The 19,637-nt window shown below is 47.5% G+C and overlaps 1 protein-coding gene across 2 annotated transcripts; it reads left to right on the top strand.

The window, feature by feature from the left end:
- Positions 1–691: 691 nt before the first annotated feature.
- Positions 692–17,575, top strand: APTX (aprataxin). Of its 2 annotated transcripts, none has more exons than XM_084775745.1 (9): positions 692–776; positions 1,540–1,651; positions 7,817–7,953; positions 10,392–10,438; positions 10,999–11,274; positions 12,651–12,710; positions 14,765–14,991; positions 16,361–16,464; positions 17,334–17,575. In XM_084775745.1, exons 3-9 carry the CDS (start codon positions 7,818–7,820, stop codon positions 17,486–17,488), a joined length of 1,005 nt encoding a protein of 334 aa, XP_084631871.1. In that variant the 5' UTR covers positions 692–776; positions 1,540–1,651; position 7,817; the 3' UTR covers positions 17,489–17,575. The 2 variants fall into 2 exon arrangements, with proteins under 2 accessions (XP_084631871.1, XP_084631870.1); XM_084775744.1 differs by having other exon boundaries at positions 709–865.
- The last annotated feature ends 2,062 nt before the right edge of the window (positions 17,576–19,637 follow it).

Raw genomic sequence — 19,637 nt, 5'->3', positions numbered from 1 at the left:
TTGTACATGCTGGATTTACTCAGAAGATAGGAATTCTTTCATTTGCCAAGCAGTCTTTGTGATTTACAACACAAGACTTTTTAGGGAACTTACTGGAATTGCTATAAAAATCAGTACAAAGATGTCATTCCAACCTCCTGGCTTTTCTAATTGCCCTCAGTTCATTTAGTGAAGACATCATAAAAAAAAAAAAATCTTAGCAGGGTTTCGCTGTCTCTCTCTTGAGTCTTTTCTTCCTTAAAGGGAGAAAGCAAAGTGTAATTTGAACGTGGGTGGTAAGGCAATCGCTTGAACGATGGCCTCAAAGCTGGGTTTGGTGGCTCACAAGGGCAATCCCACCACTGGGGAGGCTACGGCAGGAGGATCTTCGCGAGTCCAAGGCCAGCTTGGGTTACACAGCGAGTTTGTCTCGCTACCTACAACCTCGCTCCTTCCCTTCAAAGATGGCCTTAAAAACATTGCAAGCTTCCTGAGGAGGAAGTGCTAAGACATGGCTGCGTAGATAAGTCACAGAAGACTGCTGCCTGAAATCTATCCGTATTCGGAGACAGGGGGGCAAAGGAGCTCTCTACTCACGGGGGACAACTACCTGCTAGTTGGGAGTCACCCCCTTGTGGACCTGGGATTCGGGCGAGAGAAAGTTTCAGCCAATTCTGGAAGAGATACTGGCCTCATCACTGGTTGCTAGGCAGCCATTTGTGACGTCATCTTTCGGCACCGGAAGCGGCGAGGCTCAGTGGAGTCGCGTGGGGGGTTTGTAGGTATCTGCAGTCGAGGTAAGCTAGTGGTCGGCCTGCCGTCTAGCTGGTTGGGTCGGAAGCTGCAAGGGGCGTTTGGCTCCGGCAGGTAGCCATAACCAGGAGCAGTAAGTAGCCTTGAGGGTCGAGGCTTTCTTCTGGGCCGAGCAGGCTCCGGTGGGCGTGTTTCAGGAATGCTGGTCTCCGCCCCATTGTTCCGTTCTCCTCCGCCCGCCCCACCCCCATCCCTACCTGACCCCTGTAGCTAGTTGGCCGCAAGATCAGCGTGAAAAGAGTTACAGATAAGAGTGGACACTGCCCATGCCAACGGGGCTGTTCAGCCTGTCGGGAAAGTGTTTCTGCCAGAAACGTCCATTAAGAGTAACTTGAGGTGCGCTACCGCTGTCCTCAGCGGGCCTTCGAATGCCGGAAGCAGGAAGGCCTTTCTCATGTAGTGCAGAGACTGGTTCAACAAGGAAGGGGTATTTGAAATAACACCCATTTGGAAGGGACGGAGAATTACTTTTGAGTGTTAGACATGTATTGGGGATTTCATAGAGCCCCTCCCGCCCCACTTAATTTGAGAGGTCTCATGTAGCCTAGCTGGCCCCAAATTCCTGATCTTCCTGTCTCCAGTTCCCGGTGATGGGATACAGGCATATACCACCGAACTTGGACAATTTCCCCTTTTTCTTTTTTTCAAAAAATTAATTTATTGAGATTACATCTCGATTGTTGTCTCCTCACTTGTAACTTCCCGTTCCCCCCACCCTCCCTCTTTCACCCTATTCCCCTCCCCTAGGCCTGTGACAGAAGGAGACCTGCTCCCCCACCGTATGATCACGTCCTGTCAGGTCTCATCAGGATAGCCTGCTTCCCCTTCCTCTGAGTGCCACCAGGCCTCCCCACCAAGGGTAAGTGGTCAAATAGGGGGCACCAGAGTTCATGTCAGAGTCAGTCCCCACTCTCCGCACAACTGTGGAGAATGCGCTGTCCATTGGCTGGATCTGATTAGGGGGGGCTTTTCTCCTTTTTTACAAGATGAGTCACAGTATCTAGATTAGTCTGGCCTCAAACTTCTGGATTAGCTGCCTGTGCAGCTTGAGTACTGAGATTACAGGTCTCTTTATACAAAATTGTTCATGCGGGGAAGAAATGCATGGTTATTTATTTATTTATTTATTTTATGGTTATTTTTTATACTTTTTCCCAAGAGGATCTTTGTTCAATTCTGCTTGGTCGTTACTGATTTGTCTGCTCATATGGCTGCCCTCTCCCCCATCCTTTCAGCAAGCATTCATTGTCTCCTGAAGTACAAAATCTATGGAAACTTGCAAATTAAGATTTTCGGCTTGTCAGCCAGTCACTTGGGGTGTTGCGCTGTCTGGACCTTGTCTGGTCTCTCGGCCGCCTCTGCCTTAAGCTTTGGGTTAACCTTTCTCCATGCACAGTGTGCCTTGTGTTTGTGGGTTTGCCCCGGTGGTTCGATTTGCCAAGAAATGTCTTCCTAATTGCATTTTCTGGTTCTTGTTGCTCCAGTAGGCTGCCTGTCTCTACCAAATTAACCAAGTTTGTAAGGCTCAGCTTACACCCAACTCCAGGATACCTTCCTTCACATGGGACCACACTGATTATAATTATTTCTGGGTCTCTTCTCAGTCCCAGAGGCAGGGCATATCTGTTAGGTCTTAAGTCCCAGTGCTAGGTTAGCATGAAGCATGTAGTAGGTATGAAATGATCTCAATCAAACAAATAGTGAGCCCCAAAACAATATTGTGTGGTAGTTAAGAACCTACTCTTTGGAAGAAGTTCAAATCTTAGCTCTGGCACACAGTGTCTCTGTTGTTTGACGTGGTACTTATTTGTCTAAGCCTTAATTTCTTTCTTTCTTTTTTTTTTTTCCCCTTGGTGTTTCAAGACAGGGTTTCTCTGTATAACAGCCTGGCTGTCCTGGACTCACTTTGCAGACCAGGCTGGTCTCAAACTCAGAGATCTGCCTGCCTTCGTCTCTTGAGAACTGGGATCACAGGCATGCTCCGCCTCACCCGGCTTAAGCCTTAATTTTCATAGGGTGAATATGAGAGGATGTAAAGGAGACATTTGGCGTAGTGCCCACCTTGTACTACATTCTTTAAAAAAATTTTTTTAACATTATTTTTATTTTGTGCCTGAATGCTTTGCCTGTGTGCATGTCTGTTTACCATGCTCATGCAGTGCCTGTGGAGGCCAGAAGAGGGCATTGGGTCCCCTTGAACTGGAGCTAGAGACAGTTGCTAGCTGTCATGTGGGTGCTGTGAATGGAGCCTCGCTCCTCTGCAGGGGCAGTCATTACTGTTAACCACTAAACCATCTCTTAGCCCCCATGAAGTATGTAGCCCCCATAAGATACGCTGAACACTGGCGATCCTGGGCTACGAGACCAAGCCAGCAGTGCTTTCCAGCGGCCTTTCTTCCATGCTTCTTGAATGGGGATGCAGTCCCTACTGCTCCCTAGGCTCTCAGGACTGGGAAAGTTGTGCTGTATTCAGTAAGATGTGCAAGATGGCGACTCTATTGGCCTCGGAGGACATGGGACCTGAAATCAAAGACTTGGGTTTCTGGGAAGGAGAGGAGAAGAAGTCAGCATGAGTATACCTGTTTAGAGTAACTTACTCAGGAGCCGTACTGCGACACGGTATTCCTGAAGGATGTGTGTGGGTAAGGGTGCCTGCGCCTGCCTGCATGCATGCGTGTGCGGGTGTGCGTGCGTGCGCGTGCGTGAAGGGTGATAGGTGGGCCAGTTCTGTGAAGTAAGTAGCCTCTGAGGAATTTGAAGCTGAGAGTCTTAAATCCAAGTCCGTGTTGGACAGTAGTGGTCCACAATCACTTAAGGTTACGTAACTGAGTTTAAATTAGTTGGGCACGAAGTCTAAAATAAAAAATTCAGTTCCTTGTGCAGTCATGATGCTTGGAGTTTATGGAAAATTGCTGGAGGGTCTGGCTAAGATTGAGGAGCACCCGTCCTTCTGTGTTCCCTGTGTTCTAAAGTCACTAAATTCTACAGGTTGGGTCTGGATGCCCCAATGGGCCAAGCTACTGTGGAAGGTACGCTGTGTGAGCATTGTGCATTGACTGCATTGGCTTCCCACCACAGGGCTTTCCTCAGTGCCCAGCGAGGACATGCGTCACTTCCCTGCCCATTGCCTGCCCATCTGTCAGTTTGTAGCAGGTTCAGCAGATGCCCCACGGAGCACAGCGTTGTAAATGGCATCTGGTTTAGGATCTGAGATGAACAGCTGACTTTATACTCACATCAACTCCTCGCAGAGACCTGTTGAATTGTCTTTTGGACGTTCTGGCCTCTGTTGCAATAGCAGCTTCTAGATTAGTCTCTGACCCCAGCTCTCTGTGCTCCTTTGTCTACACACAGCTGTTGGCCAGATGATCTTGGGCGTCTGTTATTTCATCTAAAACCTGGCAGTTGCTTCCTGCTGATCATGTTGAAGCTTAGCTCCCCCCACCCCCCACTGACAGGGTTTCTCTGTGTAGCCCTGGCTGTTCTGGACTCACTTTTGCAGACCAGGCTGGCCTCAAACTCACAGCAATCCACTTGCCTCTGCCTCCCAAGTGCTGGGATTAAAGGTGCACTCTACCACGCCCGAGTGAAGGTTAGCCTCTTATCCTGGTGCTCTGCCCTTACTTTTGGCCTTTTTTTTTTTTTTTTTTTTTTAAAGACAGAGTTTCTCTATGTAGCCTTAACTGTCCTAGACTCGCTTTGTAGACCCAGCTGGCCTCGAACTCACAGCGATCCGCCTGCCTGTCTCTGCCTCCTGAGTGCTGGGATAAAGGTGTGCGCTGCTACGCCCAGCATCACTTTTTGCCATTTTTTGAGTGACCCTTGATGCAGCATTTGTGGTGCAGCCTAGCCTGCGTTCTCCTGGCCCATGCTTACCCTTGTGGACTTCTGTCTGTACTGTCACTTGTGCTCTTTGAAGTTGGCTGCCTCTCCTAGTTTTTCCTAATCGGTCCCCCTGGCTCCTGGCCTTCTCTGACTGGGTGGCTTTGGAGGCCTTCCCTGGCTGACAGGACTTTGCACCTCCTTGGCCTGCATGAGCTCACACTACTCCGTTCCTGAGGGCGTGCACCTCCGGCTCATCCTGCCTTGCACTGCCTCCTCTCTGCAGATGGGAACAGTGTTCCTTGTTCCGGCTACAGCATGTGCACAGAAGGCATTTCCGCTTCTCGTGTGGCAGGCACGGTTTCCCTGTGGTGTTAGAAGCTTGAGCAGAACAGTGGTTCGGAACCTGTGGCTCTCCACCCCTTGGGTGGGTGTGACACTCCTTTCTCAGGGGTCACATGTCAGATAGCCTGCATATCAGATATTTGCATTACAACTCATAACAGTAGCAAAATTACAGTTATGAAGTAGCAACAAAAACAATTGTATGGGGGTCACCATAACACGAGGAGCTGTGTTAAAGGGCTGCAGCATTAGGAAGGTAGAGGTTAGAGAGACATCCTAAAGACGCAGTCCTAGCCTTGCCCTGCTGCTCTCTGCCTCACTCAGATGCACCCAGTCCATCCATTCTCCTGAGTGCCCTACGTGTGTGTCTCAGCATGGCTCTTGGAGCTTCCACAAGCCATGGCAGTTAATTGTGTTCTGATATAAAATTCAGGGCTACGGATTTAGTTTAGTAGTAGAGTGCCTGTTTAGCAAGGGCAAGGCCCCGGGTTTCATTTCTAGTACACACACACACACACACACACACACACACACACACACACACATGCACGCGAACATAAATAAGCGTTACAAAAGACACCCCCACGAAGCACAGCACACAGAAAACCACACAAAAAGTAAAGAACAAAATTCACCCTACCCAACAAAACAATAGCGAAGGGAACCAATATGAAATTGCTCCTTCATCTCTTTTCTTTTTTAAAAGAAAAAATATTTATTATTGCTTTTAATTGTGTGTGTGTGTGTGTGTGTGTGTGTGTGTGTGTGTGTCATGCGTGTGTGCGCATGTGTGTGCATGCACAGGCATGTGTGCACGTGTTGTGGTGGACACACATGTGAATGCAGGTTCTCACAGAGGCAGAAGTCTCAGATCCTCTGCAGCCAGGACTAGGGGCACTTGCAGGCTGCTTTACTTGGGGGTGAAGAACAAACTTGGTGCCTCTTCAAGAGCAGTATGTGCTGTTAACCTCTGAGCAAGCTCTGTACTTTCACTTCTAGTTATAAATAGTGTCTTCCTATAAATCTGTCAGTTTGTCTAATGGTATTTTCCAAATAGAACCCTAGACACTGGGCTGGAGAGGTAGCTCTGCAGTTGGGAGCACTGGCTGCTCCTCCAGAGGACCTGGGTTTAATTCCCAGCATCCACATAGCAGCTCACAACTGTCTGTAACTCCAAGATCTAATACCCACAGACATACATGCAGGCAAAACACCAATGTACATAAAATTAAAATAAATAAATTATGAAACAAGAAGAACCCTAGATCCTCCCTCTCTTTTTTGCGACAGAGTCTTATGTATCCCTGGCTGTCCTGTAACTTGTTATGTAGACAAGGCTGACCTTGAACTCAGAGATCTGCCTGCTTTTGCCCCCTGAGTGCTGAGGTTAAAGCCATATATCATGTCTGGCTAAACTAGAAATCTTTTGTTTGGGGCTGGAGAGATGGCTCAGAGGTTAAGAGCACTGTCTGTTCTTCCAAAGGTCCTGAGTTCAATTCCCAGCAACCACATGGTGGCTCACAACCATCTAAAATGAGATCTGGTGCTCTCTTCTGGCCTGCAGGTGTACATTCAGGCAGAACACTGTATATACAATAAATAAATAAATCTTTTTTAAAAAAAGAGATCTTTTGTTTGATATCTCTTTACTCCTTTCTTATTTTCCAAATGTCACCAGAAGATAAGTATGACTTCTAGACAGGCAGGCAGATCTCTGAGAATTGGAGGCCATTTTTGTCTACAAAGTAAGTTCCAGGCTAGCCAGTGCTCAAGTGAGACCCTGTCTTTATAAAAAGAAAAAAGAAAAAAGGAGTGGGCCTGGAGAGTCGGCTGCACAGTTGGTGTAGTTGCAGCTGCATGGCGGCTCATAATGACCTGTGGCTCTAGTTCCAGGGCATTTGATGTCCTTTTCTGGCTCCTGCAGGTATTGCGTGCATGCGATGCACACGCTGACCAGCACACATGCTCTCTTTCTCAAATAGGATTAGGAATAGAGTTCAGTGGGACAACACTTGCTTAGCATGTGCAAAGCCCTGACCTCTCTCCCCCCAAACAAAGAGAAAAGTGAGAAAGACCTAGAATACTTGGCTACTTAGAAAGACACCCAAGATCTGAAGAAGGCTTCTTTTCCCTTTGAAAGATAAGTGTGAGAGTGTTCTGCGTGTATATGGCTCAGTGCACCATATATGCACAGGGCCCTTGGAGGTCAGAAGAGGGTATTGGATTCCCTGGACGGTTGTGACGCACGATGCAGGTGCTGGGGACCGAGCACGGGTCCTCTGGAGGAGCTGCAGGTGCTCTGACAGCTCAGCCATCTCTCCTGGTCCCAGAGCTTCATTGTTCAATTCTTGGTTTTCTAACAGGAACACTCCCTCACAACCCCAAACCCTCAAACATATCCCTTCTTCATGAAACCTCTTTTAATACTCTATAGAGTCCATCCTGTCACTGCGTTCATGTATTTGCCTAGAGTGCTTGTCCCACGTCACAGTAACTAGAGCCTGGACTATCTGCTCACATACCCTCCTCCAAGCTCCTCTAGTTACACGGACAGCCTTTCACTGCCTTCTGAAGGACCCTCTGCACTTAAATTTAACCTCATGCCCAGCATAGGATCTCAACAAATGAGTAACAAGGATTTGAATGCTTAGCATGATTGCCAGGTAAATATTTACCTGCATTATCTCATTAATCCTCAGTAGCCTCCTGAGTCCTGTCATTATCGCAGCTTTATAGGTTGAGGAAGTTGAGACTAGGAAGTGAAGTCACCAACCTGTGACCATCCTCACAGTCCTGTGTGGTGGGGCTCGGTGTGGCCCGGGTGATTTGTTTTTCAGTGATGCTCTTCTGTTTTCAGAATGATGATGCGACTGTGCTGGTTGGTGAGACAGGACAGCCGGCACCAGCGAATCAGACTTCCCCATTTGGAAGCAGTTGTTATTGGTCGAAGCCCAGAGACCAAGATCACAGATAAGAAATGTTCCCGACAGCAAGGTAACTGACTGGTCATAGCAATGTGGAGAGGACTGTGTTTAGTCACGGGGGAGGGGGGTGGGGGTGGGGGTGTGGGTACACATTTCCTGCTGTTCTTCATGGGAAGCCTTTTGTATTCCTGAAACAAGACCCATAAGTCGTGTTCTTTTCGTGAGCACCTGGGCTGGTTCTTCCTGGGTTCTCCTTCACAATGCAGTAACATGCAAGGCAGCTCAGGTGCCTGATGCCCTCTAACTTTGGGCTGGCAGGATTGAATCTGGTACCCTCCTTTGCCCAGTGGTTATCCACTAAGCAGAAAGATGAGCAAATTCTGGAATCTTCAAGCTGAAACCATGTCTGAGACACAGTGGTGTGGTGCCAGCCTTTATATATTGCCTTACACAGAGGGAAGATCTTAGTAAGACTTTGGCATCCAGCTTGTCTTACACACAAACACACACACACACACACACACACACACACACACACAGACACACACAGACACAGACATACACACACACAGACACATACAGACACACACAGAGACACACACAGATATACACACAGACAAACACACACAGACACACAGACAGAAAGACACACAGACACAGAAACATGCACAGACAGATACACATACACAGACACACAGAAACATACAGACACACAAAGACAGATAGGCAGACACACACACACACACACACACACAGACACAGACACACTGACACAGACACACACTGACACAGACACACAGACACACACAGACACACACACACACAGACACACACTTTTGTGCAAACTATGGCATGCTCACCACTCCTTGTAGTGTGACCCCCATGACCCTAAGGGTCTGAATTTAGAGTTGGGGTCTGTAGCAGTGAGCACAGACTTCACTGTATGAGTTAGTCCAAGTGGAGCTGGAGTGTTTGGGCTGAGTAGGCTACAGGCCTGCTTCTGTCTGCTCCCCTCCTCACAGCAGCAAGCGGGGTTCTGCAGCTCTTTGCCTGGCCTCTGCTGAGCAGCTGTGGTGCCCCTCTTGTTCCCTGTCTTAAGCCCACGTGCTTTCTTGACTTATCTGAATATGAGTGCTTACAGTTGGCCTTTCCACACATCCTCGTACTGTCCAGTCCAGCAGTGCTTGCTTGCTTTGGTTTTTGTTTTTTTGAGACAGGGTTTCTCTGTGTGGCCTTGGTTATCCTGGAACTCACTTTGTAGACCAGGCTGGCCTCGAACTCATGGAGATCTGCCTGCCTCTGCCTCCCGAGTGCTGAGATTCAAGGCTTGCGCCACCATAGCCCAGCTCACATTTGTTTGTTTTCATGATTTATTTTTATTAATTTAGAAAATTACATTCAGGGCTGGAGAGATGGCTCAGCGGTTAAGAGTACTGAGTGCTCTTCCAGAGGACCTGGGTTCAATTCCCAATACCCACATGGCAGCCCACAACTGTCTGTAACTCCAAGATTGGACATGCTCACACATATGTGCAGGCAAAGCACCAATGCACATAAAAAATTATATGTGTGCTGGGCGGTGGTGGTACACGCCTTTAATCCCAGCAGTGGGGAGGCAGAAGCTGGCAGATCTCTGTGAGTTTGAGGACAGCCAGGGATACACAGAGAAACCCTATCTCAAAAAAACAAAACACAAAACACAAAACAAAACAAAACAAACAAAGAGATTTAGGCAGAGGCAGGCGGATCTCTGTGAGTTCGAGGACAACCTGGTCTACAAAGTGAGTACAGGGCACAATACACAGAGAAACCCTGTCTTGAAAAAAGCCAAAAACAAACAAACAAAAAACAACATTTAGTTTAGGGCTGGAGAAATGGCTCAGAGGTTAATAGCACTGACTGCTCTTCCAAAGGTCCAGAGTTCAATTCCCAGCAACCACGTGGTGGCTCACAACCATCTATAATATGATCTGGTGCCCTCTTTGGCCTGCAGGTGTACATTCAGGCAGAACATTGAATACATAATAAATACATAAATAAAAATTATATGCTTATCTGAGTGTTTGTATATTTGAGTTCAATTCCCTGTAGAGGCCAGTGGCATTAGATTCACTGCTGCCGCCAGGCTTTCAGCCAGGATATTAGTAGTAGCTAAGGGAGTATATGTACTGCTATAATTTATTGTTTTTATTTTTTTGTGAGAAGTGAGGGTTAAGATAGCCTTACATATTCCAGTCTGACCTTGCACACTGGCTGTGCAGCCAAGGCTAGCCTTGGACTGACCCCGCTTCTCCAGCCTAGGATCACAGGCATGTGCCGCCATGCCTCGCTCACGGATGGACATTGATGGAAGGGTTGAAGCTGTTAGAAACCAGTGGTGTGTGCAGGCCGGGCGTGAGCACAGGAGGCTTGACTGGGGCTGCCTGCAGTGCCTGGGCTTCGTTGTCCTCTAGGAAAACGGTGCCTGGTCTGGGTTGCGTCTGTTTAATGCTGTCTTATGTCTTTTAGTACAACTGGAAGCGGAGTGTGACAAGGGATATGTCACAGTGAAGCAGGTATGTGTGTCTGTGACTCGTATCTCCACCTTCTACTTGATAGGTTTTTTGGTTTGTTTGTTTGTTTGTTTTAAGAGACAGGGTTCTCTGTGTAGCCCTGGCTGTCCTGGAACTCACTATGTAGATCAGGCTGGCCTCAAAAACAGAGACCTGCCTGCCTCTCGAGTGCTGGGGTTAAAGGCACGTGCCACCACCTCCTGGCTTTGATAGTTTTTTTTCTTTTCTTTCTTTCTTTCTTTCTTTCTTTTTTTTTTTGTTTCTATATTATCTTGGTTGTCCTGAAATCTCCCTGTAGACCGGGCTGACCTCGAACTCACAGAGATCCACCTGCCTCTGCCTCCTAAGTGCTGGGGTTAAAGGCGTCACCACCATGCCTGATTTTTGATAGTTTTCTTATACTGTTGCATTTGACTGTCTGTGCCAGCTAATGGAAGCTCCTCTGTCGTGGGTGGAAGTGACGGCGTGAACAGTAGGCAGGGTGACTGTAGAGTGAGGGGTTAATACAGAAGCAGGTCTATTGCCATTGCTCTTCTGTTTACGTTAAGATCGTTTATCCACAGGTGGGGGTCAATCCCACCAGCATCGACTCGGTTGTCATTGGGAAGGACCAGGAGATGAAGCTGCAGCCTGGCCAGATTCTCCGCCTGGTGAATGAACTGTATCCGTATATTGTAGAGTTTGAGGAAGTGGCAAAGAGCCCTGACCTAGAAACACAAAGGAAGAGAAAGAGGTCAGACAGTGATGGTGAGGAGATGGGTGCTGCCCAGGCACCTGGGGACAGCCATGGCCAGTGCTCTGTGCCCCCTAAGAAGGGCAGGGACGGAGCCACCAAACAGGTGAGATGGGTGTGATTGCCAGATGAGGAGGAGAGGAGTGAGACATAATGAGTGCTTAATTGCCAGTGAGGTGGTATTAATCATGATGAGGGTTGGTGGCCATGATGAAAGAGTCACTTGTTTGTGTTCTGAGAATCCCTTGGTGAATGTCCCTTTATATGCTATTTTATTAAATTCCTGGGGTAAGCCACTTGAAGGAAGGCAAGGAAGTCAGTGATGACAGTGTGCCACGCCCTCCCAGCTTAGTGATTGACCTAACTGGGCAACAAGGGAATGAAGAAAGGTCAGGGACACTTCCAGAAGAGCTGGGACTGGGCGGGTTGTGCTCTGCAGTGGAGGGGCCCCGCCGCCAGCCCAGAAACTCAGATGATTATTTTATATGTCTGAATTGGGGAGGCGGGTTTGTTTATAAGGCTGAACAAGGAGGCAGGCTTAGCTAACACTGGTAGGAGGTCTCTATAGGAAGCAGGCTCAGGCTGTAACATCCTGGAGGAGGAGCCGTGGTCCGTGGTTTCTGTGTACCCTACATTGCCAGCCATTTGTAAGCACTGGCACGTGGACCGCAGGAAGGCTTGGCCGTTTCCATGGGTTTGGGCACTGAGGTCCTAGACATGGCCGGCCTTGTCAACAGCACACACTCACTTAGGACCTTATCCACTCCTTACACACTCACTCAGGGTTTCCTTTACTCCCCATAATTGTGGGTCATCTGCTCCTCTAGCTATTGGCTAACACTACAGCATTTCACAGACGATGGAATTCACATGTTGACGTCAAAGGAGAAACTTGGGTAGGCTGCAGCCGGAGTGTGGGAGGGCAAAGGAGGCTGGTCCGTATTCTGGCAGTTCTGGCTTTACAGAACTTTTCCTGGGGAGATGTGAGCAAGTGTCTGTCCACTCCAGATGTAGCACTGATGACAGACCAACTGTTGCACCCACGTCTAATGTGATGAGCCAGTGAGTTTAGCTGTGGCTACTTACAGCAGCGCGGGCAACTTACGTGTGACTGCCCATCAAAGCGGAGCCTCCCTCCAGCAGCTGCTAGCTGCCTGTGTGTCCACTGGGAGGGGAGGAGCCTCCTGAGTCCTCCCGACCCCCAAACACGGAGTGTTGCTTGCTCCGGTCTTGCTCAGAATCACAGCTGCTCTTGTCTGGACAGCAGTCCTTGCCTAGGACAGAGTCCTCAGTCGGCCTCCATCCTTAGAACATGGAGGCTCTGCTTCTAAAGGGAGCCTGCTCTAATTCTCAACAGCCAACCTTACTTGCATGTTGTTTGGACTTCGCTGTCATGCAGCATTAACCACATTTGATTATGGGCATTTACGTTTACACTGTCTTTTTTTTTTTTTTTTTTTTTTTTTTTTTTTTTTTGCTTAGGAAGCACCAGGCCACTGGAGTCAAGGCTTGAAGATTTCTATGAAAGACCCCAAAATGCAGGTCAGAATAAAATTGTATAGTTTTAGTATCTGTCATTTATTATATGACTACTGTGCCAAAGTCATAATTATAAAATGAGGTCGAAGGATGTCAATTCTTCCCAGTGGGCTCTGTTTCCTGGCCTTTCCTGTGAGCACAGGTGACTTCCATGTTGGTACTGGAGTAGTAACAGACTCTATCCCTTTGCCTGCACTCTGTCCTTCATTAACACGACTGTTTCTTGGTCTCCTTTCTAAATGTTATACCATACTCACACTTAAAAAAAAAGGTTTATGTATGTATGTATGTATGTATGTATGTATGTATGTATGTATAAGCATACAGCCTACATGTACATGTGCACACCAGAAGAGAGCACCAGACCTCACCACAGATGGTTGAGAGCCACCATGTAGATGCTGGGAATTGAACTCAGGACCTTTGGAAGAACAGCTAGTGTTCTCAGCCTCTGATCCATCTCTCCAGGCCCCGTACTCACACTTAATAGCTGTTGCCACAGCTATTGTATATGTGTGTAATGTACATACATTATCGGCCAGGAGCCATATATAGGAGAGCATGTGGGTGTTTTCTTTTTTCTCTTTCTGATTTTTGGGCCACCTTGTTTCAATAGTATACTTACTAAGTCCATTCATTTTCCTGTCTATTTTGTGATTTCATTTTTCTTTCTGAAAAAATTTTATGATTTACTTTGATGTGTAGGGTGTTTTTCCTGTATGTATGTCTGTGTACCATGTATGTGCCTGGTGCCCAAGGATGCCAGGAGAATCCTGTGTGTGGGGCTGGAGTTACAGATGACTGTGGACCGCCACGTGGGTGTGGGGAATCAGACCTGGCTCCTCTGCAAGAGCAGCCAGTGCTCTTCAGGTCGTCTCTCCAGGCTCCTCCCAGCCCCTCAGGAGACAGTGTCTCTCTACAGCCCTGGCTGTTCTGACACTTGCGGTGTAGACCAGGCTGTCCTCAGCTCATACAGCTCCGCCTGCCTCTGCTCCCTGAGTGCTGGCATTAAAAGCGTGACTCCACAGCCAGCTCCTGATTTCCTGACTGTTTTTACATTATGTATATATAGCACATTTTCATTATGCATTGACCTGCTACGGACACGTGAGTCATGACAGAGCATATGGGCTGTTTTTCTCCTCTGAACTCTCCTAGCTTTTTTTTTTTATTGTTGTTGTAGATAAGTACATAAAATTGTACCTGAAAGTGTTAAACCCTAAGCGTAGCCCCACAGCTTCAGAACTGCCACTCTGGCTGTTGAAGAGTTTTCTGAGCTGTACAGCATTTGCTAATACGCGGGCTACCTTAATCCGTGTGATGGTTTTTATTTGTGAGTTTGTTACAACAAAGTGATTCTATAACATTTTAAAAAGCAGTAACAGGTCTTTGGGGAGAAGCTCACTTCTCAGATGAATATATTGTCTGCTTTGTCTCTTTTCAACGTCTGGGTGCTATTAAGAGACATTGCGGGCCAGCAGGATGGCTTAGTGGGTAAGGGTGCTTGCTGCCAAGGCTGATTACTTGTGTTCAGTCCCTGGCACCAACATGGCAGAAGGAGGCAACCAACTCCTTCAGTTGTTCTGTGATCACCCCACATAAATAGCAAATGTTAAAAAGGGAAGTCGTGCCAACCTGCGCATGGTCTCTTTGAGATCATCAGATACTGTGTGGCGACTGTAGTAATGCTTTCTTCATGCCAGAAATCAGCCTTCATCCTTGGAGGGGCCTTTGAGGTCTGTTTCAGTAAGAGCTCTGTGACGTCTACACACACATATTCCAGGTCTGTGTTAGAGAGGCTGGGGTTGAGTTCTCCCTGCAGAGATGTTAGCACCGAGCCCTTGGCAGCTCTTGTACTGTGTATCGTCTCTGCATCCTAGGTAGTGTCTGAATGTGTGATTTGGGTTGGAACCCTAGGTTCCTCACTGTGCAGTGAAGTGACTGGTGTAAGATGCTCACCTCTGACATCTTTTTGTACAAGTTTTGTGAATGTGTAGACCCCACATGCACAAAGATTCTCAGTGACGTCTCTTTCTTTCCCTTGTGCTCTCTGCTAGGTTTACAAAGATGATCAGGTGGTGGTGATTAAGGATAAGTATCCCAAGGCCCGTCATCACTGGCTGGTCTTACCGTGGGCTTCCATTTCCAGTCTGAAGGTTGTGACCAGTGAACACCTTGAACTTCTCAAACATATGCACTCTGTAGGGGAGAAGGTGATTGCAGATTTTTCTGGACCCAGCAAACTGCGCTTCCGATTGGGTTACCATGCCATTCCCAGCATGAGGTGAGCCTGGGCAGGGGTGCCGCACGCTGCTGGTCCAGGTGGCGAGCTTGGCTTGAGCGTTGGGTAGTTTCAAGCCCAGGGGAGTAGGTGGAATGTTTCCAAGGCAGGTGGGCTGAATCCTGTACCTGCCTCACTTGCCCAAGTTCCTGCTTCTACCTGTAATTCAGTCCCTTGTAGTTTTTAATTTCTCTCAAAATTTAAGCTTTCTAACATGCAAACTAGACGAAGTAGCGTCTCTACCTTGGGTGAAATCTTATTGTCAGTGGCTTGTTAGAACTCTTGGAGTTGTCTGTAAGTCCTAAATAGCTAAGGAACAAAACATCATAGACTTCTGTAAATATAAGCTCAGGGTATGTACAGTTTCAAATAAAATGAGGGTGGCGTTTGCTCCTCATTGACTTATTTGCAGAAGACTTTGGGATAAGCTGTAAATTTTGGAGGGCATGCGGGACAAACTCCTTTAGTTTATTTGGTTCAAGCAATAAGATAATGCACGGGCTATATGCTGGCGTACACCCTCAGTCCCAGTTTTAAAAAATTACAATAATCAACATAAAACTTACATTTTAGCTGGGTGTGGTGGCACATGTCTATAATCGCAGCACTCAGGAGGCAGATGCCTGGTCTACAAAGTGAGTCCAGGACAGCCAAGGCTACACAAAGAAACCTGTCTTGAAAAACCAAACCAAACCAAACCCTTACACTTTAAAGGTTTTTATTTTGCTGACCTCTTCTCACATCAGCGTCCTGAGGCTGAGGCCACAGGTCTTTCCTACTGTACCCAGATAAGTACTTACATTTTTTTGAGATGTCTTCATTTTCCTATTATAAAGCAGTATTTTTAATTTTAAAAAATGTAAAATTTGAAGCAAAGACCTGCCATACTTCCACCACTGACTAGATGACAGACTTGTTTGACTCTCACCTGCCTTTGTTGAAATGTTCTTTTTGTGCGTCACTGCAGAAACCCAGGATGGGCTGGGCCCTCCCGCTTCAATCACTAACTAACAAAATGCCCTATAGGCTTTCGTTTAGACTGATCTTACAGAGAGGCATTTTCCTTTTTTTTGTTGTTGTTGTTTTGAGACATGGTTACTCTGTGTAGCTGTGGCTGGTCCAGAACCCACTCTGCAGACCAGGCTTAACTGAGGTGCCTCCTCTCAGATGACTTCAGCTTGTGTCGGGTTGACATAACCTCTCCAGCACACCTGGAAAGCACTAACTGTTCTCAGCTAACTGACTGGGTAGCTGCACTGAATGAACGCAGTGGCAGAACTTTATGTACTTGTGCTGGCTTTGACTGGGGTCACTGTGGTTAAACCATGGTTTTTAACACTCAGTTCTTTTTCCTTTTTCATCTTTTACCAAGCCATGTACACCTTCATGTGATCAGCCAGGATTTTGATTCTCCTTGCCTTAAAAACAAAAAGCACTGGAATTCTTTCAATACAGAATACTTTATGGAATCACAAGGTAAATAGTATTCTGGCTTTAAATTTTTTTTTATTTTATTTTCTTAGCTGTTTACTGTCTGACTCGGTTGTTTCTCTAAGTAACAACCTGGCCTCAAATGACCCGCATGTGTTTAGTGATCTCTATAAAAAAGGCACTCCTGAAATGAACAAGGATGTTTCATTGTAATAGCATTGCTAGCTGCTTTGCTGCGAGCATCCTGGAGGTACCAAGTGAGCTCTTACGCCACAGCCAAAAGTGTTTCCTTTTGACAGCAGATGAGTTCATGGCTGCTCAGTATGCGGGGGGTTCTGAGGCGACTAAGCTGGCTCCCACCTCCTGTAGGTTGTACCATTTCACCGAGCAGTCCCAGCAGCTGGGGCCCACACTTTGAGTACATGAGGCTTTACAGGGGACACTTCCTGTCCACACACTGAAGAGCTGTTGGGTGAGGAGGATCTCAGGAGCTCTTTCTTCTGTGACAGGAGGTGAACATGAGTTTGGGGCTCTCTGCTGTCCGCAGTGGCTCATGGACGCTGTGTGTATTTGGAGCTGTAAGCATTTCCCAGTATGTTTGCTGTGCAGCTTCAGTGCTGCCGCAGTGTGAATGTGGCAGCTGCCAATTTGCAAAGAGCTACGTGGGGAAAGCAGGATAATAAGCTGTGGTGTGGTAGCAGGGAACGTGTCCTGCAGGAGTGCGTCATCTCACGGGGAGGCTGACAGACTCAGAGTCTGGTCACGTACGTGTTTTCCAGGGTGAAGTCTAACTTCAAGCTTACAATCTTCAGAGCACTGGGTATGTTGATCAGAGTCATGGTTTTTAGCCTTTTCTTGCGGTCCTACTGGCTCTCCAGAGTGGCAGGGATCTGAACTGTACTTCTTGCTTGCAGCTGTGATCAAGATGGTTCAAGAAGTTGGCAGAGTGACTGTTCAAGATGGGACTGGTGAGCTCTTGAAGCTCCCTCTTCGTTGCCACGAGTGTCAGCAGCTGCTGCCTTCCATCCCACAGCTGAAGGATCACCTCAGGAAGCACTGGGGCGGGTGACACTCTCCTTGGAGACTGCGTGCAGTGCTAGCATCTGCCTGCGCTCCGTTCAGTCCTGAACTAAAGCACACAGCTTTCCAAAGCAAAGCGTATTTCTTCTTGAGTGGCCACACATAGGGTGACTCTGGTTAGTTCAGGAACTGGGAATTTGGGTTTCTATAGGTGTGCACTCTGGTGATGGAGGCTGAGCCCTGCCTGATGACCCTTTCCAGGACCATGTCAGGCTGACGCACGAGGGCAAAGCCAGCTGGAGACTCAAGTGAAGGGCATGGAAGCGCGGGGCTGAAAGTATATTTTGTTCCTGCCCCGCCCCAGGTCAGGTGGTCTCTTTTCTTCAAGGTAGCTGAGGTTCTGAGGGGGCCTCGTTCCCCGACTTTGGTCTATTCTGTGATAGTCTGCTTCCTTCCCTGAGCCTTCCAATCTGCTGTACCAGGGTGAGTGTAAGTGAAAGTGTGTGGCCATCATCTGCACAGAGAGGACTTGTTTGTGACTGTGTCAGGGCAGAGCACACGGTGATGCTTGGGTGCAGTATGTTAACAGTACAGTCTGTGCTGAGAGCAGCCTGGGGTAATGTATGCTGTCAGTTTCAGGCTCTTTCTTTTTTTTTTCTTTTTTTTTTTTTTGTTTGTTTTTGGTTTTTCAAGACACAGTTTCTCTGTGTAACAGAGCCCTGGCTGTCCTGGACTCACTTTGTAGACCAGGCTGGTCCTGAACTCATAAAAATCCTCCTGTCTCTGCCTCTGGAGGGCTGGGATTAAAGGCATGTGCCACCAGGCCCATTTCAGCCTCTCTCTTGAGAGTTACAGAACATTTAATCAAACTTCAGATAAATTTTCCCCAGTGTACCTTGAAAAAAGCAGATGTTACAAAGAGTTCATTTAGTTTTTACCTAATGCTATGTAGTGTAGCAGTCAATACTAAAATGAATATTTGATTATAAACTGCAGGAGTGTCAGATGCAATGACAAACATTCGGAGAGTGAGGTGACCATGCCTACGTTCTTCATTCTGCCCAAAATAGGCTTCCTAGGGCTGGAGAGATGACTTAACGGGTAAGAGTGCACGCTGCTCTGTAGAGGACCTGGGTTTTGTTCCAGCACCCACATCAGGTGGCTTACAACCACCTATAGCTCCAGGGCACCAACACCCTCTTCTGACTTTTGGGGTACTGCATTCAAGTGCAGGAACCTGAATACAGACACACACATTCATACACAATTAAAATCTTTAAAAAATTAGATCTCTTAGCGGGGCAAAGACCTCTGAACTCTGGGTTGCTTGACAGCTTTATCATTGCACAGCTAGGTGAGACCTGACTTCAGAATCAGTGGGAGGGGCCAGGGGAGAAAGCAGGTTAGAAGCCAGCCAGCCACGGGTAAAGCCCGCATGGTGGCACACTCTCCTGTAACCCCCACATTTATGAGGAGCCGAGAGGATCAGGAGTTAGTTCAAGGTCATCTTGATTATACGGTAAGCTTGAGGTCTGGGCTATCTGTGGCCCTGTCTCAGATAAGTAAATAAGTAAATAATTTAAAAGGGGAAATAAAATTATATGTGAGGTGCCAAAGCATATTATTTTGCTCATTTGACCTTGGCCCCATCGTAGCCAGGTAGGACAGTTTTATCAAAGCAGTTAAGGTTCACGTCTGGAATAACTCGCACAGGCTCTTGTGTGGAGTGGTAGGCCCTCTTCTTGCGGTGCTGTGCAGATGGCTGTCGAGTCGTTAGGAAGTGGAGCCTGGCTGGGAGAAGTGGGCGTCCAGGAGCAGGCTTCTGAGGGTCATGCCCATCATAAAGAGATAAATGAGAACAAATTAAGAGTTAAGGCTTATAGCTGAGGCTCAGTTCTGTTACATGCTAGCTGTGGAACATTGGGGAAAGCGTTTAATTTTCCTGGCTTTGATTTTATCATCTGTGAAATGAAGTTAAAATATGTCCCTCCCACCAGGCGGTGCTGGATCTGAGTTCAAGGCCAGTCTGTGCTACAGAGTGAGTTCCAGGACAGCCAGGGCCACCCTGTCTCAGAAAACAAAACAAATCCTTCCCAGGCTGGCTGAAAGGCTTAAAGATATCTTCCCTGTGCCATCTCTGGAGCCACAGGGACCTTTCTCCCAGCAGGCTCCTTCTGGTTTTAAGAGGTAGATCTTCA

Source organism: Acomys minous (genome assembly GCF_964271855.1).
Source record: "Acomys minous genome assembly, chromosome: 1".
Classification (NCBI taxonomy): Eukaryota; Metazoa; Chordata; class Mammalia; order Rodentia; family Muridae; genus Acomys; species Acomys minous.
The sequence above is the reverse complement of the archived record's forward strand: the minus strand, read 5'-3'. Positions and strand labels throughout refer to the sequence as shown.

What these genes read in the sequence shown, in the direction of transcription:
- APTX (XM_084775745.1), top strand. Translation starts at nt 7,818, where the DNA reads ATGATGATGCGACTGTGCTGGTTGGTGAGACAGGACAGCCGGCACCAG. An exon ending in GAAATGTTCCCGACAGCAAG is followed by an intron (nt 7,954 to 10,391) that starts GTAACTGACTGG and finishes TATGTCTTTTAG; the next exon opens with TACAACTGGAAGCGGAGTGT. An exon ending in CATGCCATTCCCAGCATGAG is followed by an intron (nt 14,992 to 16,360) that starts GTGAGCCTGGGC and finishes TCTTTTACCAAG; the next exon opens with CCATGTACACCTTCATGTGA.